The following is a 26,018-nucleotide window of genomic DNA, read 5'->3' as shown; positions in this document are numbered from 1 at the left end:
TAGAGTGGTCTTCTTGGAAGATGTAGGTAGGTGTTGAAGCCAAAGAATTCCAGCAGCCTCTAGATAAGTAAATGGTTAACTGAAGACTTCAGATGAAATTTGGCTCTGGCGACATTTTGACTTTTATCCTCTAGAACATTTTAGAGTTTTATCTTCTAGAACTGTAAGAGAATAAATGTGTTTCTTTTGTAAGCAATGAAGTGTGTGATAATCAGTTACAGTAGCAATTGTAAACTAATACAATAGTGTGTTGTGGCAGAGCTGTGTTACGATGTGTCTGGATGACTGGAATCAAAAGTTATATGCCTATACTCTGACCAAACTGTTTTTATTATAATACATCCTAAGGAAATTTATCAGAGATATTGATACTGTGTTAGGATATGATTTTACTAAATAGACTGAACCTTGGAATATTATGCTGTATCATTATGTATAAACACACACGCAATTATATGAAGTCACCTAAATTTTATCTCTATTACAGAAGAATGCATTTGTATTATTGAAGTCATTTTAAGATTACCGAGATAAGGAAAACTATGTTAAAAATAAATACCATGTGGTATTTTAATGAACTAAGGAAGTATCTATAAAAGTCCTCAGTTGGGCCTCCCTTGGTGGTGTAGGTGGTTGAGTGCCGCGCTGTGAAGCTGTCCGCAGCCTGCAGTGCCGGTTGGATCCCGGCCGACCAGCGAGGGTCCCACATGGCACCGCAGACCTCTCCTGTCTCGCCCGCTGCTCCCCTCAGCAGTGTATTTTGTCAGTCTGCCTGTTCTGTTCCCTGCTCTGTCTCTGGTGAATCCTCTCACCCTCCTGAGCATCTGGCCTGTACCCCAGTTCTTGCATAAAATAAATAAATACATCTTTAAAAAATAAATAAATAAAAAATAAAAGTCCTAAGTTGTAGCTTATATTTCTTTATTTTGCTCTAGGTAAGAACATTATATATGATGTTTTGAAATTAGTGAGTAAAATTATTATAAATGGGTTGTTATAAACATAGTACACAAGCATGCAAATTATTATATAAGCATCAGAACATATCTAAAGTATTATTATATAATGTATACTGTAGCATATATATATATATATATATACACATATACAAACCTCATTCTATATAGAAGAAACAGGTGAATTACCTTTGAAATCAGACATATCTAGGCGTTAAGTCCTACTTCTAATACTCATGAATTATTAGTTAATAAAACAGACATTAAATATACTTGCATATGTATATTTGTATTTGCATACATACATTTATGCCTCTAAACATCATATATTTGTTATATATAAATTTATATAATAATTTTCCCTACTTTCTCAACAAAGGAAGATATAAAATCAGCTCTAGGTCAATTTAATTGCAATAATAGAAAAAGATAGTCAATGGGAAATTTATTACTGAATATATAAAATGATAAAGATTTTGATTGAAACAAGAAACTCAGTATAGCAATTTGGAGCTAGTTAAGGTGATTTTGCAGTAAAGTATAAAAAATATTATAACTTTTCCTTCCATTAATTAACCATACTTATTGCATACAAAGAAAACATAAAAATAAATTTTGTTCCAGTATTTTTTGATGATTCATTGAATCACAAAATGTTTTGACTGGTTTCATTTCTATATTTCTAACAATGTTCTTTAATTAAAAACATGATGTTATGACATTCAATTATGTAACCATTATCAAAATTCATCAAAATTATATTTATTGCAATACTTAATAATTGTCACTGGCTTCAATTCCTCCTTGTATTCAGAAGTATTGCTTGTTCTTTTATTCATAAGGTAGATTTAAACTTGTAATATAATTTCATGAAAGCTCTTTTCAAGTTTATTCCCATTTGGCTTTTAAATTAAAACTTACATGTAAGTAAAATGACATTTGACAGTTTTACCCATAGATTAAAAAAAACAAGTTTCTGTTATAATTTTTAATGACTATATTACATCTTCACTAATTGTCCAAAATTTCTAGTAGCAGTTTCCTATTTCATTGGCTTGTTGATCAGTTGGACCATTTTTTTTTTTATTGGACATCCATGATGTGTTATTATACTTTACAGAGGATACAAAGATAAATGAAGTCACTCATTGTACTCATGACTTATTTAATCTGAGAGGTCTGTAAATATATTTTCAAAGGAATGCAGTAAAGTTCTATAGGTATTACATTTACAAAAGGAAATTATTTTTATTTTTTTTTAATTGAGGCAGCATTGGTTTACAATGCAGTATATGGAATTGCTGGATCACATGGTAGATTTTTTTGTAATATTTTGAGAAATTGCCATACTGTTTCCCACTGGGTCTGAACCAATCTACATTACCACCAACAGTGTAGAAGTGTTCCATTTTCTCCACATTCTTACAAACATTTGTTGTTCCTGGTCTTTTCAATAGGAGTCATTTTCACAGGTGTGAGCTGCTATCTTATTGTGTTTTAATTTGCATTAAATTAACTGCACTTTAATAATTGACTGCAAGAGATGATAAACATTTTTTCCTTGTGCCTAAGCCATCCCTATGTCTTCTTTAGAGAAGTGCCTATCTAGCTATTCTATCCGTTGTTGTTGTTGTTGTTGTTTTTGATTGGGTTGTTTTCTTTATGTTGAGTTGTTTGCACTCTTTGTGCATATTGTATATCAGCTCTTTGTCAAATTGTTTGATGTAGTCATGATTGTTTATATTCTCTTTTGTTTTTCTGTTAGAGACAAATCCAGAAGGTCATCACTGAAGACCTTTTTAAATTTAAAGTTCCAATTTCCATCTCCTGTTCATTAATTTTATTTCTCAGGACATTCATTTATTTTTCTGTGTTTTCTTGAATATCTTTTATTAGTTTTCTACTATCTTCACATTTTGTAATATTCTAGATTGCTGTATTTTCATGTCTAAGGTTGCAGAACTTTCATATTTCCAGCAGATGGCACTGTGTGCTGAGAGAACTTATATGGAGCTGTTCAGCAAGGGTAGGAGAATACCTAGAAGGATCCAGTAACTGTTGGAACTGGGTTGCAGGAATTGCTCATGTTTTTGGTATTGTTGAATATGCTCCTCTCTGGGTTTCCAGAATTAGGTCTCTGTGATCTGTGAACCATGTTGTCGTGTTTCATTTTAACAGCTTAAGCAAGTCTGAAGGGGTGGAAGAGGGGACATATCATTCTGTAACCTATCCTCATCCGGGACTGTACAATGGGACACCCCTGCTCTTCTCCATTCATCTACCCTCATTTGAGGTTTCACTTCCACACTAATCTGCTAACTCCTCACAGAGTTGCTGGCCAAACACTGTATCACAACTCTGAGATTTTAATGGTAGGTTCCTGACCCACCACATTTTTTGGTACCTCTTTTCACCCAGTTTTTATTGTAGGATTTGAATTTCCTGTGTCCCCTCTGGATAGTCAGCACTGGTCTCTAATATCCAGAATGTGCTCTAGTTTTGTACAATTCTTCGGATTCTCTGGATCTAGTGCCCTTCTGGACTATGTTCAGATTATCCTCTTGGAAGTAAACAGGAAACTTCCTCTGATGTCATTTTCCTTTAGTTAACGCCAAACAATTTATTTTTAATATTCCCAATTTTACAGTCATTCACCACATCATGTTGGTCTTTCAGTAAATTAGGAAAGAAAGAAGAAAGGAACATAGAAAAGATATTTTCTGATGCCACTCTTTTTCCAACTAGATTCCTCTGAAAATGCCTTAAGATAGAGAGGTGTTTTCAGTTTTGGGAGAGAAATGTGCTGGAACAAATGAGAGATGTACATGAACTCTTATATCCCTGCTGTGTTATCTGCACGGAAGAAGTTGCATTGTAATTTTTTGATAGATATTATTTATTTACCATAAAGTATCAAAGTTTATGAAATATGTATTTATATACATATATGATGTAAAACCTAATCATGCATATAATATTTGTATTTAAAAGTTTAAATATGGATTTTTGAGTGGTAGAGAAGGCATGCATCTAGCATACAGAGAAATGTTATTCAATCAGCAGTTTATATTAGTTATGGAACAGTCTGTGGACCACTCTCATTACCTGTGTAATGTTATTGGTTATGAGAATTGTGATTATTTGGGGGCTTTATTTCCAGAAGTCAGTTTCAGGTTTATCATTATAAATATATTTAAGTAGCTTTCAAATATACTGTCTTTAATGTGTGTTATGGTAGATAAAATAGTTGTGAACTCCTGCTTTATGTAATAAAACTCAGAGTCAACACGATTACATACCACAAAATATATATCTATGATTAGAAAGAATTGCCTAATTTTTTAATCAGATGTTGTTTACAGTTTATTTTTTTTGTAATCAGCTTTAGTATACACTAGAAAAATTGAACAAAAATTAAGAGATTTGCCTCCCTGGTGGCCTGGGGTTACATCTCAGCGCTATCACTTCTATAGCCCAAGTTCCATTCCCAGCCAGGGAGCTTATCCACATGGCACACAGACCTTTCCTGTTTTGCCCACTGCTCCCCTTAGCAATGTATTTCAGTTAACCTGCCTGTTCTTCTCCCCACTCTGTATCTGGTAATCCTCTCACCCCAACACCTCTGGCCTACACCCCAGCTTTCCTACACACACACACACAGACACACAGAGAAATTAAGAGGTTATATTATATAAAGAAAAGTTTAATAATCCAAGTAGTTTTATCATAATCTAATGTGTAATTAAGTGCTAAATGTATCATCTCTCTGGTGAAGGATTCTTTATTACCTGTGGTATAATACTTAAGAACATTCTGAAGAATAACTGCTTAAGTCTGCAAATTCCTGGGCCTCCCTGGTGGTGCACGGGGTTAAGACACAACCTATGAAGCTGTCCTCAGCCTCTGCAGCACGAGTTTGATCCCTGGCCAGGGAGCAACCCACATGGTGCAGCAGACCTTTCCTGATTTGCCCTTTGCTCCCCTTGGCTGTGTATTTCTGTCAATCCACCTGTTCTGTTCCCGCTTTGTCTTTGTTGAATCCTCTCACGCCCCACACCTTTGCTCTGTGCCCCAGCTCTTGAGTGCATACATAAAGTTTAAAAAAAAAAATCTGCAAATTCCTGATGGGGCTGATTGGACATTACTTTTTCTCTGTGTGCTTCAGAAGGGGGTGATTATAATTCCTGCTTTTTTAAAGATTTTAGAGGATTAAATGAGTTAATGTGTATAAAGTGCAAGGCTAACAGGTGTTAGGCACACCACAATGTATACTATAAATGCAATATATATTTTGTTGTGAATTACTATAGCCTCATTATCCATCAATGAATGGATTTCTTTATTTGTGTAACCAAAATTTGTTTAAAAATTCTCAAAGTAAAATTTTGAGTTAATTCTTTCTAATAACTGAAATTTTATAAAATGCATTATCTTGGGCATTTTATAGACAGAGACTTAAACTTTTTCTCTTTTTGCATAAATATGAGTAAAAACTACTACTTCTAGTAGAAAAAATATGAACCTTATGCATTTGAAATTGTCACAGCAAATACATAATGTGATATTTATTTGCTTTAGAAATTTGTGGTCCCTGACCTGTGTGATCATTCTAAGTAAAAAATGACTTTCCATGAAATTTGAGTATTGGCTGAGATTTTCCACAAATTGGAGAATTTGGTTTTATTCACTAAAATTAGTACAATGATAAAAGCTGAAGAATTAAATATATGATAATATTACTAACTTGGAACAGATTATCTTGATTTGATTTCCTTCTGGATTCTAAAATGCTGACTAGCTGCTCTTAATATCATATTTTCTTTATTTACAGGCTATCATGTTGTTGCTAGAAATTATATTTAGTGATATTGTGATTGGGATTAGCTAATAAACAGTACTTAGTTCTCCCTGGTTGTTTTGTAGTCAAAAATTTTAACTTTCTATATCTACTGCTACAATTTCACATCTTGGCAGATGATCTTAGAGAGACTATATTTAGAGGAGGAAGATGTGATGTCTTTGACTATAATGGTATAATAGAAATCTAATTTTGTTCTTTAAATAGTCATTAGATAAATGGTAACTTATGATTCTTGCTGAATTAAATATTTTTTTATTTAATATTTCCTTTCTTATGAAGCAATAGAAGGCTAAGACCAATGGGAAATTAAAAGGAAAAAAAAAGGTTGTTTATATTTATTTTGCTTTTTAAAATATTAGATCAGATTAGTGTAGATTGTGAAAATCTTGAATTAATTAAGGATTGAATTAAAGTTTGCACTTTTCTGTTGGTAGTTTTTTATGAGGTTAACAGACTTTATATGGTATAAATTTGTAAGAGATTATTTTCTTATAAAATAATTATAATAGTGTATTTATTAACCTAATTATTATTTCCCAGCTATAAAACTAATTGTGAATATGACTTCAAACTAATATTTGAAACATATGACTTAATATCATTAAGTATAATTGCATGAAAAACTTCTGGTTATTGCATTTATTGTGATATCAATGTATACTCCTGAAACTTGTATATCAGTGATACATCAATAGAAAAAATCATAAAGAAGAGAAAATTATATCTATATACACACCTTCTTTGAAATTTAATTGATTCTATTTTTTAAAGATTTATTTATTTATGCATACAAGAACTAGGGTACAGGCAAGAGGTATGGGGGGGTTAGAGGATTCACCAGAGATAGAGTGGGGAACAGAACAGGCAGAGGCTACAGAAAGCTTCATAGTGCTGTGTCTTAACTACTTGCGCCACCAGGGAGGTCCTGATTTTATTTTCTACTGAAAACAATTAATTTTCAATATCTTGTGACTTTGGGAAAAAAATCTAATGGGACATTTCAGTTCATAAGTTCTTTTTATTTAAAAGGATATTGTCTCTTAGAATTACTGACATTTAAAGACAGGTTTTTGTGAAGTGTTCTTCTGAAACTTCACTGAGATCATATATCAAAAGATCTAGTTTCAGGTTTTTAAGATGGAGTGATTTAGGTTTTGTCTGAATGCGTACAATGAATTTTCAGTTGAGAAAGAAACTTTTAAAATTTCTACTTATTTAGAACAGATCATGGATATCAGTTGTGTTGAAAATGTACTGTAGGGGCCTCCCTGGTGGCTCAAGGAGTTAAGCATCCAACTATGGGGCAATCTGCAGCCTCTGCAGCACGAGTTCAATCCCTGGCTGGCCAGGGAGAAACCCACATGGTAAGGCAGACCTCTCCTGTCGCACCCGCTGCTCCCGTCAGCAGTGTATTTCAGTCAATCTGCCTGTTCTTCTCCCCACTCTGTCTCTGGTGAATCCTCTCACCTCCCACATCTCTGGCCTGTACCCCAGCTCTTATATGCATGAATGAATAAATATTTTTAAAAAATGCACTGTAGTTGTTTTTCTTGGTCCAGTGGTATCAAATGACAGTATATAGTAATAATTATATATTAAATATAGAAAGAGTATATAATTTATTATGTTCTATGTAATATAAATAGAATATGTATATTCTATAGCATATGAAATATAAATTTTATAATACTTAGTGAAAGTTTATTTTACAATATCTACTTTAATTTTCAATTTTAACAATTTCAGGTATGTTTATAATTAATCCAGCAACTGCATTTCTCATTTATTTTAGTAAGTCTGTTTACTGAATTTCTTACCTTCATATGAGAGATATGTACTCTAAAGCAATGTAGCAGAAAGCAATCATTATATATAGTATCATTAAGAGATGTTCTAAAAGATGGAGAGACACATAGAGAGAAGGGGAAGAGGAGAGAGGAAGAGAGAGAAATAAATTAGCTAAAAGACTTTGTTGTCTTCAATAAGGGTAGAATGAGTTATATAAGTAGTTTTAATTTCATCCTGCCATTTGCAATCTCATGGATGTAGGGTATATTATGTTTGTTGAAATAAATCCATATTGAAGACAGTCAAATACCATATGATTTCATTCATGTGGTATATTAAGAAACTTAGCAAACAGATGAACTATATAAAAGAAAAATAAATTTTAGACTATAAGGTGAACTAATCATTTCCAGAAGAGAATGGAGACAAGAGAATAAATCAAGTAAAAAGAAGTCAATTGTATGGTGAAGGACAGAACTGGACTTTTTTGGTGAACTTAACGGAATGTATGCTATTATTGATTTATAAGTATGCATACCTGAAACTTATATAATGTTATTATACAATGTCACATCAATAAAAATAGAAGTTATCATTTCAAACACACACATACACACACACACAGACTTCAGCAGTTCTATCAGTACCTAATTATAAAATAAACTGCACATAAAGTGTGTAAAAATTGTTAAGTTTTAACATATGTATTTGTGACATATCATCACAAGCAAGACAGTAACTTGTTCGAGATAACCATTTCTCCCTACAATTTACAAATGTCACATGATAATCTAGTTAGAAAAAAATGAGCATGACATGATTTTATTTATACAATACTCTGGAAAGTGCAAACAAACCTATTGTAATAAAAAAACAAATAATTTTTAATTCAACTCTTTACTTACCAAATATTTAATGTGTCTAATGTTACTCTGAAATTGTTTTAATGACTTTGCAGACAATAGGGAGAAAGAGAAAAATTTAGTTTTATGACGCTTATATTGAGTTAGACTAAGCCAGATGACATATAAACAAACAAACCAGTTTCAAAAATACTACATGATCAAATATAAGAAGTAAACCCCAACTGAGGAAAGTAAACATGGAATGAGAGCAGAATAGCAGATACTAGTTGAGTCAATAATTTACAAAAGCAGCAGTTCATTAAAACAAAAATCACCTATCTATTTCTAACCACATGTTTCTAAGCTTACATAATTTTTTTTAAAAGAAAAACTAATCCCTGTATGGTTTACCTTCAGTATTTTCCAAATTTTACTTTAAAGTGATTCAAATAGACTATCAAAAACACAGAATTTGTGGACACAATCAGAAGCTCTAAGTCAGAATTTTCTAAACAGAAATCTAAGAATCTATATTTTTAGAGGAAACTGGCCCAGACCCTTCTGGATAACAAGAAGCACCTGAATGTGATAAATTGTGCATGGCAGAAATAAGTGGTGGTTTCCAGCTGGCAGATACTGACAGTCCACTTGGCCAAATTTTGAATGTAGAATCAAATAGGAGATACATGTATTTTTAAAATGTGAATGTTAATAAACTAAAACAATACACATATGGAGGAGATTTTGTAGGAAATTAAAAACAGTCTCAACTGAAGTATTAACATATTCATGGTCTGTCACAGGCTGAAAGAATTTTAATATTGTCCTATATGCTTTCTCAAACCTTTAATACTTAAAACATATGGCAATAAGTAAAATAAATGGAGTGTTATGTCTTTTAAGTACAAGTAGCCAGTTTTTGTCTACACAAATAGCACTGGGTATAAGGACCAATGGATGATATTTTCTTATTCCATTTAATATAACTGGTTTTTATATTTTCATTATAAGCATTCTATTTTAAAGAGGGAGTCAGACATTATTTTATACTTAGTGAACTATTGGTCATTCCATTAACATTTAAAAGTTCAACATTTAAACATTTTAATATAACATTAAAATTGTTATAATCAAGGAAATTTGCCTATAATTGGTATATTAATTTGGGTTGTAAAATCCACTGGATATAGGGAAAAATAATCTTATCTGTATAGGTGCATTGCTTTTGGATTTCACCCAACATTTAGAGCAGTGCAAAGTTCAGAGAAGAGGTTATGGATACTTTTGATTGATGAAGCTTGAAAGGTATGAAGAGTTATGGAGGATTTATCACTGAAGTCTTTTTAAACAATGGTCTAATATTTTGCAACTGAAAATACTACAAACAGTAGTATATATTTGGCACCCAGTCTATACTTGGTATTGTTTATACAGAAACATATTTCAACCTTCATAAAAAGATGAATTTTTATCATTATTTCTAATTGAAAGATAAAAAGTACATTCATAGAGGTTAAGTAACTTAAACAGGATCACAGAACTAGAAAATAATTGACTGTCAAAGGATTTGAAACCAATTCTGTTTGACTTCAGGGATGTCTGTGCCCTGTCACTCATTCCCATCTGGGAACTCTGTGCCTTAACTAGGGTTGTGTATTTGAAAAGTTAGGATGATATGCTTTACATAATGGGTGGTAGGATTGTTACTATCATTGTTTGTTCCATTGAAATATTAGAGGTTTCTGAATTATAACATAATCAACAAGTAAAGCAAACAAAATTTTTTAATTATTTAACCACCAGACATATATAACAGAATTGACCAATAAAATAAATGGATGGTAAATGGTAGGAACCATGTGGGATGTTACAAATAATTAGGCTGAAAATATTAGACTGATCCATGTGATAATTGATTAGAGTTGGTGAAAGCAGCTTGTAGTCATGTTTAGCAGCAAGGAACACATCTATCATCCAGATTTTGGTTTCTAATAAAAGAGATCAGTGCTCCTTGTAGAAATAACTGATTCCATGAATTAAATAAGCAAGATGAGCTTCCAAAATTGGTACCATAGTGTCAGAAAGTGAGAAAATTACACAGATAAGTCAACCTACAATAATGGGGTATGTCAATGAGACATGGCCAAAGTTTTAATAATTTAAGTAACAATATTTTATTGTAAAACAAAGTATTAAAATACCCATATATCCACAGCGATATAAATAAGTGACAAAAGGAAGAGAGGAAGGAAAAGAGAGGGAGAGAGGAAGGGAAAGTAGAGGAACAGAATGACAAATCCCCTGTACAAAAGAATTTCAAGTACTTTATTCAGACATTCTGAACCTAACTCCTCACTCCTTAAGTATACGCTGCATATAGTAACATTCTTTCAAAGATAAATAGTGTAGATAACATGTACACTTGATTCGATGTAGTGGGAAGTGACCCTTCAACTCTGAAGTCTTCCTTCAAAGACCTCATATATACTAGTGTTGATCCCATACTAGTGATGAGAAAAATCTCAAATTCCAAATGAGAGCATCTAGAGCATACCTGATCGTTATGACTCAAAACTGTTGTGGTCATCAGATCAAGCAAAGTCTAGGGGAATGGAGAGGAGGGGAGGAGAACGAAGGGCACAGGAAATGGGTACTGGGAGTATTGGTGGAGGGTGAGTGAAGCCTGTCCCCAAAGTTATGTCAATACATAGATGAATGACAAATCAATAAAAAACAAGTTTAAAAACAAACAAAATATCTAGCAAGGTCTGTGGAAGTATCACAGCCAAGATGAGCCTAAGGGGGCATGACAAATTTTCTTATGGTATGTTGGATGGAATTCTGGGAGAAAAATAAAACTAAGTAAAAATTAAGGAAACATGCAGAAATAATGTACTTTCCTTAATACTAATGCAGTCAATAATGGCTCATTAGTTGTGACAGATGCCCTGCAGATGTGCTGTACTACAGTAAGATATCCCTACTGGGGGACAGCAGATGAGAGCTACCTGGGAACTCCCTGTACTATCTTCATTATTTTTCAATATTTATAAAACTGTTCTAAATTTAAAATTAAAAAATCCAAAGTTACAAATTAGTGCATAATGGGAACTGTTACTCGTGTAAAGAATCAATGTCTTGGGACCTCCCTGGTGGCCTAGGGATTAAGTTTCAGTGTTGTCACCTCTATGGCCTGAGTTCAATCCAAGGCCAGGGAGCTAACCCACATATGGCACAGCAGACCTCTCCTCTCACAACTACTGCTCCCCTCAGCAGTGTATTTCAGTTACTCTGCCTGTTCTGCTCCCCACTCTGTTTCTGGTGGATCCTCTCACCTCCTGCACCTCTGGCCTACACTCTAGTTCTTCTATGTAAAAATAAAAATCCATATCTTGCAAATACTGGTACTCAGAGGCTGACTTTAGTATAGAAGCTACAATATGAAAACAATTTGGAATATTTCTACATATCCAAATGGTGAAATTTATGTTATAAAAATTTTACCCTGTTCACAACTTGATTTCTTTAGTATATTTTGCTGTTCTTACACTGATGCTCTAATAGTTTTATGATTTAATATTATCCAACAAAATTTTATAACTGAAAATTCTGTCATGATTTGAACTTTGTTCCTGGGTTAATTACAAAAGGTTAAATTGGTAAAAAATAAGTAAAAATTATCAATGAGAAGGACAGGTGACATGAAGTAAACATGCTGTTGATGCTGACAAATCTGGGTACAGTTGTTTAATATGGATCATCTGTTACAGTAAAATATTTTACAGTAGGGGAGGATTGCTACCATTTACAATTTGTGCATTGTTATTATATCCCCAGGAGCTGTAGTCTCCCCACTTTGATCAGCTGTACTTATACGATGCAGGGATGGTCATGTTAGAAAATTATTCATGAACTCCTCTGATCTTACAAGTGGTCTTCTCACCTCTTCTGAACCCAGTTTTAAAGAGTTGTCTATAGCCTCTGAGAAAACTGGGTTTGGGAAAAAAAGCAAATTTATTAAATCAAACAGTCTTTGTAAGCTACATAGTTTAACTGTGATTGATGTATATAAATACAAATATTCCACTTCAGGCTGTTCTGTGTTGATATTTTTTTGATAGTTTCACTTTGGAATTGATTGTTTTATTAAAGAGTTTAACTTCAAAATAAAGCACAAATCCCCACTAATAAAATCCTAGCATATGCACCTATGATGATACAAACACAGTTTTGAATGCTATACCATGATGTTTACATATTTTCTATACTCATGCATCCAATCAACATATGTTTTTTAAATATCTACATGCCGAGTAATTTTCTGGTGCTGAAAATACAGCAGTGAGCTAAACCAAGTTATTCCTTACCTTTATGGAACACACATGTTAAGTACAATCTATGAATAGAAAGTTGGCAACAGCATTAATTTGTTAGGTAAGGACACTCTATTAGAATATAATCAATCAAAAAGATGTTAACAATGAAGTAAAGTGATGAAGAATATTGAGGACAATAGTTACAGTATATAATTCAATAAATATGCAGTGATGACAGTAGTGCAATTCAAGATTCAAGATAACTCATAAAGATACTACCGAATGAAGTACATTAAAAATCTGTCTTCTTTAATCTTTTGTTAGTATTCTACTTCACTCACTTTATTATTTTTCTATAAACACTACAATGAACTAGGAGCCCATAGTTTACTTTTCCTTGTTTGCATATCTTATGAATGCTTTAATCACTGTGATGAAAATGGCATGAATTTCCTTTACTAAGAAATCTGTAGAGACTTTGAACCAATGCCAAAATAGTTCTGTGAGAATTACAAATACAATTTTCATGGAAGTAAACAAATTAATTTCAAAACTACAATTTTGAAAATATTACAATTTTGGTTTTATATGCATGTTGTATGTGTTCTGTTCTACTATGAGAAACTTTATGGAGCTGGACATATTTAAAAAGAAAGTTAAGACTGAACATATTCACCCTCTGAACCTGAATATCACATAGGTCTATGGTTAAAAACATAAAAGTAGTCTTCTTCCTGGTCCCTTATTTAGGTTTTCTAAATTCCTGCTATGCGTGAGACACTATTTGGGGGTGGGGGGGAGAAAAGAGTAGGATCAAAACGGGGGTGGGGGGTGGGAATTGTATGGGGACAATAGCCAAAATGAAAATGCATACATTGTACAAAAATGAAAAATGATGTAAAAATATATAAAATTAAAAAATAATAAAAAATAAAAATATTAATAAAAAAGCATAAAAGTACACGTATTAAAGTGCCAAAGTCATTATCACCTATGATGGATTTATAAAATACTGGACACTCTCTTACAGATTATTAATTTCATTGAAAGCCATACTTCATTCTTGAGTTCATAGTTGAGTCTGTTGACATAATGAAATAATACAAAATGTGCTTCCCTTTCTAGTCAGTCATAAGCATGCTTGTTATTTATGTCATTGGAAATCCAGTGTATAAAATTATTTTCATTTAAATTTATATTTATATCATAAACTTTTAAATTCATGATGATACCATACCTCACATTGTCTTTTTATTGTCTGCCCACAATTTCAACTATTTATTTACTTGAGTTTTCCTTTTGTTTCAAATTTATAAATTATCTGCAATTAAAAAGTTTGTACACTATTACTTTGATTTTTTTAATAATTCTATACATATTTATTGCACCCTCCCTATTCTAGATACTATTCTAAGTCTAGGGAATCAACTGAAAATATTATAAATGATATTTCTACCCTCATAAAAATTATATTCTACTTGACACAATTGAAAAAACATGTAATTTGTAAATCAGATACTACAAATATAAAATCTAAGGAGAAAAAAAAAAAAAACACTGAAAAATCAGTGGGTCTGATGAAGTAAGGGACCTGCAGGTGAGAGTTGGTTGCTTGAGTCATGGAGTAGATGGGAAAGGTCTCTATGAGAAAACCAGAGAGGAAGCGAGCCCTGGAGAAGTCAGGGCAAAAATCCCCCCTGGATGATGGAATTCTGAATACAAGCTTTCTTTGATAGGAGTGTGTCTGAAGTGCTTAAGAACAGAGACCCTAAACAGAGCCACTGAAGAGCTGTACCAAGAGGGAAAGGCAGAGAAGATACAGCAAGCCAGAGGTGTTGATCCTTGAAAGTAGACATATTTGTGTTTTACTCCTGGGTGAGACATGGAGGCACTTGAGACTTTTGAGCATAGGAGTCACATCTGTTCTCAATGATCAGCCTATTCCCCACCCCACTTTTCGTATTACTGTAGGGCCCAACAAAAACTTTTAAATTTTCTTCTTGCTATCTGTTATTCAAGTGGTACCTCTGATTTGATTATATTTTGAGGGGAATAAGAGAAATAAAAGATAGATAGATAGATAGATAGATAGATAGATAGATAGATAGATAGATAGATAGGTAGGACCAGTCTCTAGGACTGATATATTTTCCACTTTTATATATATTTTATGCATATTAGCATATTATATATACTATGTGTTGTATGTTATTTCCATCTTTCTATACATAAACACACAAAACACATGTAAATCTTTCATTAGTATATAATAATCTTACCTGTGTCTTTTATAAAAGCTGAAAACTATAAAAATAATTTTCTATATCAATTTTCTATATGAGTTTCAACAAACTGATACAAATATATGCTAAATCAAATAGCCACATGTTTGTGAATTTAGAATATGCAGACATATGTGAAATTGCTTATATATATATTTTTTGTTTTAATCACTAAGTAAGCATTTAATAAACACTAACAGATATCCAGAAACACCACAAGCACATAAGTTGTTGGGACTTTTAATAAAATATTAGGGTGATATGGATGTGAAAAAAAAATTCTTGTATTTGGTGTTTTCAAAATATACCACATATTTATTATACTAACATTTTGGAAAGAAAACTATATTAATATATTAATTCATTAATGATTGTAACACTTGCATGATTTCAAAAACAATAAATTAAAAAAAAAGCCTTAATGTGGAAATGTGGTAATGTAAATATTTTGGTAATGTAAATGTTAACAAAAGTATTAGCAGAAATGAGCTATAGAATATATAGCCCATAAATTTTAGAAACATAGATGATAAATAAGAACATCAAAATGTTGACTAAAAAGTAATATAGTTCATTTTTCTTCCTACACTTTTTTGGAAAATGTGGACTTAAGATTCTGTGTGACTATAATTTTTGTATGAGAAAAGTCTGTAAAAACATATATAAAGTAAAACTACTTCCAGGTTAAAAGAAAATTTAATGTATTGTAATATTTATTGCAGTACATTTCAAAAATGCCAATATTCATATATACAACTCTAATTTCAGGGCTTTGTTACTCATGCTACTCTTTATTTATACTATTTTGCAGCCCCCTCTCCAGTCACCAATGTGAAAAAGGGGAAGATTTCAAAGAACAGCATCTCTCTGTCTTGGCAAGAGCCAGATCGTCCCAATGGAATCATCCTGGAGTATGAAATCAAATATTTTGAAAAGGTGAGATTAACAGAATAAAGAACATCCTTTCTTCCTTTTTTTTCACTTTAGAAGTTGCAATTATCTAATTTACAAAAAAGCATGCTGCAATTTTATGCGTAAATCAATGACAATTGATTCTGCAGTTGTGATTATGGAGCCTGGAAGTGTACAGGGAGCACTCTACTCAGCTTTTTCTGCTGCCAAACAGTTTAGGCTACCGGAATACCACCATATCATCTAACATCAGCTTAACTAGCTTTTACAGCATTAAAAGATGAAGTGATAGGACATCCTGAAAATGCCACACTTAGGTTGTTCACCTTCAAGAGTGACTATTCTTTACTGCAAGAAAAAACACAGGTGCTTATGATCAGTAACCCTGCACAATACCTATGCTGTTAAGGAAGTACAGACAGATGTGCCTGTAATATATAATTATTTTAAATTAACAAAAATCTACACTACTATTAACTATTTTTTTTTAATTTTAGGAAATAAAATCAGAAATGTGTCTCACATTTTCTATATTTTATCAGTTTTCTCTCCTTCCTAGAATTAACTATAGTAATTAAGAATTTTGTCATAATAGTTGTTGCAGTACAACAATCACCCAAATTACTCTTTCCTAATCCACAAACAAGTGAATTATTGATAAAGAAAGATGGAAAATAAAGATGGGCCTAAATTTCTAGATGAAGTGTGCTGCATATAATATATATATTTTATATATATATATATATATATAGTTGCCATGCATATAATTGCCACGGGTCTTTACAAATAGCAACCCCATTTACTGTGATCTTGTACAATTACATACAACATTTAGAACAACTTAAGTTCTGATAGAACAGATATACTTAGGTGCCCAAACCAGACTCAAAGTGGAGGTATTAGAGATTCTGACCCAGATGTGTTTATCTTGTGGAAGAGTAGAAAGGATCTGCTTCTTTGCATAATGAAGAAATGTGCCCAGCCACACCTTTCAATTGATTCTTCCAAGCTCACAGAAACCAGTTCTCTATTAGAGAAGAATAAAGACAGTGGGAGAAAGTTCAAAAAGCTTTTTCTGCAATGCCTAAGAAATTGTCCCAGCTAGGATACTGGTAAAGAAAGGGGAAATATTGGTTTTTAGTGTACTACTGGAAAACTATTACAACAAATATGGATATCCTATTAAAATTACTTAAAAATCCAGCATCATCTACATAGCAAAAAAAAAATAGATATATAGATAGATATAGATATATGCATGGAGAAAAGAGATTAGGTAAACACTGAAATACAGTGAAATAATTCATTACATTATGAAAATTAAAAAGTAATTTTGCATCTTTCATTATTGATTCAATTATTTGTAATTATTCAATTACAATAGTGTAAAGTCAGGACTGGACACGGTGCAAGTTTCCTGATCCCATGCAGACTGGGCAAAGGAGGAGTCAGAGTCCTCAGTGGTTTTTTGCAGGTCTTTTATTGGGGTTCACCAGGCATATGGCAGGCAGGGGTGCTGCCTAGTCTTTACTAGCAAGTCTTTACTCTATCTGGGCTCTCTGGCATTGGTTCTGCTGCTTCTCGGCTTCTCTTTCGGCTTTGGCTTCGGCTTCTACTGCTGCTGCTGGCGTCCCCGTGATGCCGCCCTTAAAAAGCACAGTCTTAGCTCAGCTGAATCCCATCTACCTATGCCCACACCCTATTCCAGGTGCCTGCCATCAGGCATGCATTCAGGACAAGGATCCATCATCTATCCTGATGGCGGAAGGGCAGAAAAGCCTGATATTTTCTTTACCCTACAGTCCACCCCCCCAGGGTTTTCTGCCATATAGTCTATACATATATATACAATTTTCTAAGCAAACAAACAATGCAGCCATGGCCCACAAAAGAAAATACATCAAATATAACAAAATACAATATAACAAAATACAACAGAACACAAATAAGTCCAGGCAGGGCACCAACCTAGTGCAAAAGACAATTATTGGTACCAGCAGATGAGCCGCCAAATCTGCTGCTGAAGGCTCTGCTCATACGAGGGAGGGGAATCACTCATGACATCTATTGCAACACACCAGGAGCCGTCAGGCTTCCTGGACTTCTCTGGCTGTAGTCTCGGCTACAAGCCACATACAGCATCCACCCCCAGGATGCACTAGCTCTGGGATTGGCAATTTTATTTTGTTGGGGGTAATCGCCAACCCTCAGGGTTTCTGTCTGCAGTCGCTCCAACATTCGGCTTTCATGGCCACCCATGCGACTCGCAGACCCCTGCACTCAAGCCAACCCACTGCACAAGCACATGGGTCAGGGATCCAAACTCTGTATTCGGCTTGGGCTCCACCCCAAGCCACGTTCCCCACCCGTCCCCCAAGGACAGGTTCCTCAGCTCCTCACCCTCACTCAAGAATGAGCAGGGCATCACCCACAGGTGATTTTATGAGACTCACTGTTCTTCAGCACACTAAGGCTGCTTAACAGCCGCTTAGGGCTTCTCAACTTAGCATCAGCACCAGCTTTTGCCTTCTTAGTTGGCTTTTCTCTTCCACCTGGCTGCTGGGCATAACAGGCTGCCCTTGGCCATCTAGGCCCACTGGCAACCCCCAGATTCCCATCTCCTGGGGTTTACAAACAAAACTGTTTCACCCCCAGGGTCCCAAAACATATCAACCTGCAAGGTCCTCCACCTTCGGGCGGGATTGTCAGTCCATCAGTCCATCAGTTCAAGTCCATTGGCCTCTCCCTGCTTCAGCAACGGCCTGCTGCCTCAGGGGTCATTGGCTGGTCCTTTCCGGTGTCGTTGGCTGGTTCTCTCGGGTGTCTCCTTCACGCCAGGTCTCGTCCTGTAGCTCGTGGACGTTGTCCACCTTCTGTGCTGCCATGGCGCCTCCAGCGTCATCACAGTCAAAAATTCTGTTTTCCTTAGTCCCTCCAGGTCTTCGGAGGGCTCTAATACCCGTCTGCATGGATCTTGCCGACTTACGCCAATTGTAAGGGGCAGGACCTGGATACAGTGCAGGTTTTCCTGATCCCATGCAGACCGGGCAAAGGAGGAGTCAGAGTCCTCAGTGCTTTTTTGCAGGTCTTTTATTGGGGTTCACCAGGCATATGGCAGGCAGGGGTGCTGGCCTCCCAGCCCCCAGCAAGTCTTCACTCTATCTGGGCTCTCTGGCGTTGGTTCTGCTGCTTCTCGGCTTCTCTTTCGGCTTCGGCTTCTACTGCTGCTGCTGGCGTCCCCGTGACGCCACCCTTAAAAGCACAGTCTTAGCTCAGCTGAATCCCATCTACCTATGCCCACACCCTATTCCAGGTGCCCGCCATCAGGCATGCATTCAGGACAAGGATCCATCATCTATCCTGATGGCGGAAGGGCAGAAAAGCCTGATATTTTCTTTACCCTACAAATAGTAAGACAGTATGGGAGGGTTCTTTACCCTACAAATAGTAAGACAGTATGGGAGGGTGTGTGTAGGGTAAAGAAAATATCAGGCTTTTCTGCCCTTCCGCCATCAGGATAGATGAAGGATCCTTGTCCTGAATGCATGCCTGATGGCGGGCACCTGGAATAGGATGTGGGCATAGGTAGATGGGATTCAGCTGAGCTAAGACTGTGCTTTTTAAGGGCGGCATCACGGGGGGACGCCAGCAGCAGCAGCAGCAGCAGCAGCAGCAGCAGCAACACCTGAAGGAAAAGCCGAAGCAGAAGCAGAGAACGCCAGAGAGCCCAGATAGAGTGAAGACTTGCTGGGGGCTGGGAGGTCTGCCAGCCAGCACCCCTGCCTGCCATATGCCTGGTGAACACCAAATAAAAGACCTGCAAAACCACTGAGGACTCTGACTCCTCCTTTACCCGGTCTGCATGGGATCAGAAAACCTGCACTGTGCCCAGTCCTGCCCCTTACAATTGGCGTAAGTCGGCAAGATCCATGCAGACGGGTATTGGAGCCCTCCAAAGACCTGGAGGGACTAAGGAGTAAAAGACTGCCTGTGACGACGCTGGAGGCGCCATGGCGGTATAGAAGATAGATACGTCCACGAGCTACAGGATGAGACCTGGCGTGAAGGAGACGCCCGAAAGGACCAGCCAACGACACCGGAAAGGACCAGCCAACGACACCGGATAGGACCAGCCAACGACACCGGAAAGGACCAGCCAATGACCCCTGAGGCAGCAGGCCATTGCTGACGCAGGGAGAGGCCAATGGACTTGAACTGATGGACTGATGGACTAGGACCGACAATCCCGCCAGAAGGCGGAGGACCTTGGCAGGCTATGTTGTTTTTTGAGAATCTGGGGGTGGCCAGTGGGCCTAGATGGCCAAAAGCAGCCTGTTATGCCCAGCAGCCAGGTGGAGGAGAAAAGCCAACTAAGAAAGCAAAAGCTGGTACTGATGCTAAGTTGAGAAGCCCTAAGCAGCTGTTAAGCAGCCTGGGTATGCTGAAGAACTGTGAGTCTCGTAAAATCACCTGTGGGTGATGCCCTGCTCATTCTTGAGTGAGGGTGAGGAGCTGAGGAACCTGTCCTTGGGGGACGGATGGGGAACGTGGCTTGGGGTGGAGCCCAAGCCGAATGCAGAGTTTGGATCCCCGACCCATGTGCTTGTGCAGTGGGTTGGCTTGAGTGCAGGGGTCTGCGAGTCGCATGGGTGGCTGTGAAGGCCCAGGTGTTGAAGCGACTGCAGACAGAAACCCTGAGGGTTGGTGATTACCCCCAACAGAATAAAATTGCCAATCCCAGAGCTAGTGCATCCTGGGGGTGGATGCTGTGTGTGCCTTGTAGCTGAGACTACAGCCAGAGAAGGCCAGGAAGCCTGACGGCTCCTGGTGTGATATAGTGGATGCCGTGAGTGATTCCCCTCCCTCATATGAGCAGTGCCTTCGGCAGCAGATTTGGTGGCTCATCTGCTGGTACCAATAATTGTCTTTTGCACTAGGTTGGTGCCCTGCCTGGACTTATTTGTGTTCTGTTGTATTTTGTTATATGTGATGTATTTGCTTTTGTGGGCCATGGCTGCACTGTTTATGTTTGCTTAAAAAATTGTATATACGTGGACTATATGGCAGAAAACCCTGAGGGGGTGGACTGTAGGGTAAAGAAAATATCAGGCTTTTCTGCCCTTCCGCCATCAGGATAGATGAAGGATCCTTGTCCTGATTGCATGCCTGATGGCGGGCACCTGGAATAGGATGTGGGCATAGGTAGATGGGATTCAGCTGAGCTAAGACTGTGCTTTTAAGGGCGGCATCACGGGGGGACGCCAGCAGCACCAGTAGCAGCAGCAGCAGCAGCAGCAGCAGCAGCAGCAGCAGCAGCAGCAGCAGCAACACCTGAAGGAAAAGCCGAAGCAGAAGCAGAGAACGCCAGAGAGCCCAGATAGAGTGAAGACTTGCTGGGGGCTGAGAGGTCGGCCAGCCTCCCAGCCAGCACCCCTGCCTGCCATATGCCTGGTGAACACCAAATAAAAGACCTGCAAAACCACTGAGGACTCTGACTCCTCCTTTACCCGGTCTGCATGGGATCAGAAAACCTGCACTGTGCCCAGTCCTGCCCCTTACAGTGTGGGTAGCAGAGTTTTCTGCATATTCTCTCTAGGTTTTGGGTGTCCTTAGTACAGTGTTCATATATGACTTTAAAAGAGAAAAATAGTCAATTATTGCTTTTGAAACAGTCTTTCTAGGCATGATTAACTGATGGTGTTACATGTAATTACTGGATTACTAGGGAATATAAGTAAAAATAAGTCATATGTCACAAAATCTAATATCAAATACATTATATACCAAGGATGGTCTCAAAGAATACTTCTGAGTCTGTGGTTTGGTGAGAGATAATTTACAGTACTTACATTTTTAAAAATGGGTGTAGTGGCAGGAATGGCCAGAGCAGGATCTCTATGACTGGAGCAGACAGGGTAAAGGAGAGTCCTAGAAACCCTCGGTGGCTTTTTCAGGCTTTTATTTTACTTTTACCAGGTACATGGCAGGCAGGGGTGCTGGGGGGCCAGGTGGCTGGCAGGTCTCCTAGCCCCTGGCATATCTTCACTCTTTCTGGGCTCTTCGGCGTGGTCCCTGCTCTCGTGGTCCCTGCTTCTCTGCTGCTTCTGCTTCTTCTGATAGTTCCATTCCTTTCGCTCTATTGGAGTCCCCGTGATGCTGCCCTTATAAGCCCCATCTTAGCCCAGGTGCATCTACCTATGCATGCCCACACCCTACTTCTGGTGCCCTACACCAGGCATGCATTCAGGACCGCAGGGATCCATCGTCAATCCTAATGGCGGGATGGCAGAAAAGCCTGACAATTATTTACCCTACAATGGGTAAATCATGTAAAATGTCATTACATTAATGTTCCTCACTGAGTCATAATTTTGGGGGAGTAGTAGTCCAAATTGCAATGTATATTCCTTTTTTTAAAAAAAAAATATTTATTTATTTATGCAAGCACTGGGTACAGTCAGAAGCGCGAGAGGTTGAGAGAATTCACAAGAGCCAGAGGGGAGAGTAGAGCAGGCAGACTGATGAAGTACACTGCTGAGGGGAGCAGCGGGCGGCAGGAGAGGTCTGCGCGCCATGTGGGACCCTTGCCGGCAGCTGCGGATCGAACTGGCGCTGCAGAGGCTGCGGGCAGCTTCGCAGCCCAGCGCTCAACTACTGCCCCACCAGGGGAGGCCCGCAATGTATATTCTTTAGGCCTATAATTTAAACACATGCTATAGCCAAAAATAATTGTTAAGTTTTACATTTCTTATTCAAGCTTTCATAGACTTTATTATCTGAATACTAATGTAAAGCCAGATAAGTAGTTATACATCTACATATGAACATATATTAGATCATTTTATAAACATGTTTCCAAATTTTATTGTGATTTTAGTTTATTTTAAAAGAAATTCCAATGCATAATGGCATTTGAAAATAACTAAACTAAAAGCTATATTTTGAATATATGAATTTTAGAGGAAATAAAGCAGGAAAACTAAAAGTTTGACAAATATTTAATTCCCTGCTTCCTTTTCCTTACCTTGCAACAACTAACTATATCAATGACTGGTTTTTTTTTCCTCTTGTGTCTTTAAGGAAAAATCCTATTTTTGCTTTATAAGTAACATTTTATTGTTTATACTTTTATTTATCAGCAAATTCATGGGTCTTATATATGTAATATTCAATAGGTGCAATGATTGATCTTTTAGCTGATGACTCTGTTAAAGAGTTGTTGAATGAATGATGGGCAAGAGTTATTTTCTGTTAGTATCTATTCTAATAAGTTTTATTTATTTCATACATAGTCTAATTGCTTAAATGTATGCATTACATTAAAATTTGGTTTTCTATTTAAAGCCACATTAATATATTCTATTACCTGTATAATACAAAATTATGATTTTAGAAAGTGATTTCTATACATATCCTCAATAATGAATAATAAGTTGCTTGTTTACATCCTTTGAAAGGAGCAAAATTTTATATGTTATTTGGGAGAAGTTATAAACTTCCATCAGTATTTTCTTTTCTGCATTGATAATATTAATCCTGGACTCTTTGTCAAGCAAAATTTTTGCACATATCAATGAAATACACAGAAGTTTTTCTTAACACTTTAAGAAGGGAAAATAAAAAGGATAATGAGTTTTTGTACCATGCATTGAGGTGGGGGTCCTGATAGGTTTCCAGAGTTCATTTTGAACTTTCAGAATGACACTACTATTTTATTGGATGGCTTTTGGCCAGACACAGGTGGTATAGCTTTCCAGGGCTCATGCATTTGCCAGCTGGCATTTCTGCCCGTGATTGCCCTGCTCTAATAGAGGTCATTGGGCCTCTCTGCTCCTGCATGGTGATGGGCCCATTGCCATCTCTTAATTAAAGGCAAAAGCAAAGGGAAGCTGCCCTTTGGCAGGGTGGTTGCCAGCTGGCTCCTTCTGCAGAGGCCCTCCCCTCGCTGCATGTGAGCAGTGTTTGCTAAGCAGCTGGGGAATGTAGCTCATTTGCTCAGCAGGGGCATGAAAGCAGCAAAAGCCACTGCCCTGACCAAGGACTTGGCAGCCAGGTGGTTGTGGGTGTTAAGATGTATATATAGAGTTTGTGATTTGATGGAAATTGCAATAAGAATAATTGAAAGTGATAGAATAGAAGCATGTTTTGGAAGATACTTTTATCATTCACAATGTATGTTTGTGGATTTTGATAATGTAGGTATATGCTTTGCTTCAATATACAGTACTCAGCTAACTCAGAGACACAATGTGCAGTTATACCTGCAATAAGGAACCACTGAGACATACATAATGTTAATAGATAAATCAGACAGACTGTCCTACAATTTTGTACAATTAGTATTAGATCATGCATTATTTCAAGAAATAGAATTCCTATATTCTTATAATTTTTTTTGTCTTTTAGCAAAAATGCCAATTTCTAACTTTTTTGCAAAACATATTAGCTGTGACTTCAATCATGTAAGCTTTAATTTTTTTTTTATTTTTTACTTTTGCCATCATGCTATAGGATTAGGCTATTGGTTCTAGGATTTGCCGTTGTACAACCTAATATTATAGAAATTGTGCTAAGATGTTAAGTAAATTTTCTCTAGCCTTATGTCCTCACAATTCTCTTGATAAGTAATTTCATTACATTTTAAAGAAGAAAAAACTAGGTCGAGTTGTATACTCACGTTTACATACAAACTTAATAATAACATGACTGGAATTCTAATCCTGACATTCCTATGTTCTCCTATAATATAATACTTATTTTATGTTACAAAGGTTAGCATTTTATATAAAAATCATAATTAGTCAATTTTTCTGTGTGAATTTTTCACTGAACTTGTATTTCCCTGAAGATATTTCCACATTTATTACATTTCTGTAGATACTAAAGAATTAAAGATAGGTAGTGGCTTGATTTTTCCCTCTTTTTAAGAATTAGTCTTTCCTTACAATCATTTGATTAATGAGTATAAGCCACCATTTTCTAAACATTTCAGGTAATTTTCTATTTATAAATAGAAATGTGTGCTGATTTATATAAAGCAAATGGACATAACATATACAGAATAAAATATTTTAATTTTTTCTAGATTTTTTTTCACTAACTTAAATTCCATATAAACAAAATGAAAATAATTGTGAACAAACATTTAATCATTTCTTACTGAAAGTCACTGCTAAGATCATTGACAAATTGTAAAATATAATGTTATTGAGACAATCTTGCACATTGTGTTTTAAGCGTGAATACTCTAGAATTTCACTATAATTGTTTATAGAAGCTTTTTATCCCTTTTACAAGGAGTCCATCAAGAAATTATCTGTTTTTTTAATTCTTTACATTTACTGTTGTACCCTTAGCATATAGAAATAGTAATGGAGTAGATAAGAAAAGATAATAAATATTTATGAATGAAAAATAATTGACATTAAAAGGAAAAGTAGCATAAAATTTAATTGTCTACTTTATCTAAACCTTTGCAAAACAAATAAAATCCTAAACACTTTAATGACTAGGCACTTAAATCACTTTGTGAATTAAAAAAATGCATTCATATATCAACAGTCATTGGGTTTCTTTCATTTATATTCATCCTATGTGCCTGTATTGTCCTCTATATTCATTCATAATAAACTGCATATTGTCATTGAAAGTTTTGCTTTAAACAAAATTTTGAACAAAATTAAGAATATTTATAACATTTTTTATATACCCACATACTTATCATTTATGATGTTCTTCCTTTTTTCTGTAGATTTGGATTTAATTCTAATGTCATTTCTCATAGTCAGAATCACATTTTTTGACATTCAGGTTAGCTGACAATAAATACTTTCATTTTTTATCTTAAAAATAATAAATATAAAATATAGGAGTCAATAATTTGCATACAATTGGTCAGAAAGCCTACTTAAATTAGAACATAGATCATACCTATTTGGAAAGATATTTGGATATACTAACCCCAAGATAATTTTATATGTTTAAACATTAAATGAGAAATGCTAAAGCTTTTTTAAAAAGAATATTTACAGATTATATATTTTAGATTAATTGATTGT

At 35.8% G+C, this 26,018-nt stretch overlaps 1 protein-coding gene across 7 annotated transcripts in view; it reads left to right on the top strand.

The window, feature by feature from the left end:
• EPHA5 (EPH receptor A5) overlaps positions 1 to 26,018 on the top strand; it is a 323,325-nt gene that overhangs the window by 209,053 nt on the left and 88,254 nt on the right. For all 7 annotated transcript variants that reach the window (XM_054688281.1, XM_054688279.1, XM_054688280.1 and 4 more), the window contains one exon: positions 15,860 to 15,984. In XM_054688281.1, coding sequence (XP_054544256.1) covers positions 15,860 to 15,984 — 125 coding nt within the window. The remainder of the gene's footprint in view (positions 1 to 15,859; positions 15,985 to 26,018) is intronic.

This window comes from Talpa occidentalis, unplaced genomic scaffold (genome assembly GCF_014898055.3).
Source record: "Talpa occidentalis isolate TD23 unplaced genomic scaffold, MPIMG_talOcc4v2.1 talOcc4.6, whole genome shotgun sequence".
Taxonomy (NCBI): domain Eukaryota; kingdom Metazoa; phylum Chordata; class Mammalia; order Eulipotyphla; family Talpidae; genus Talpa; species Talpa occidentalis.
This window is presented reverse-complemented; position numbering and strand designations above follow the sequence as displayed.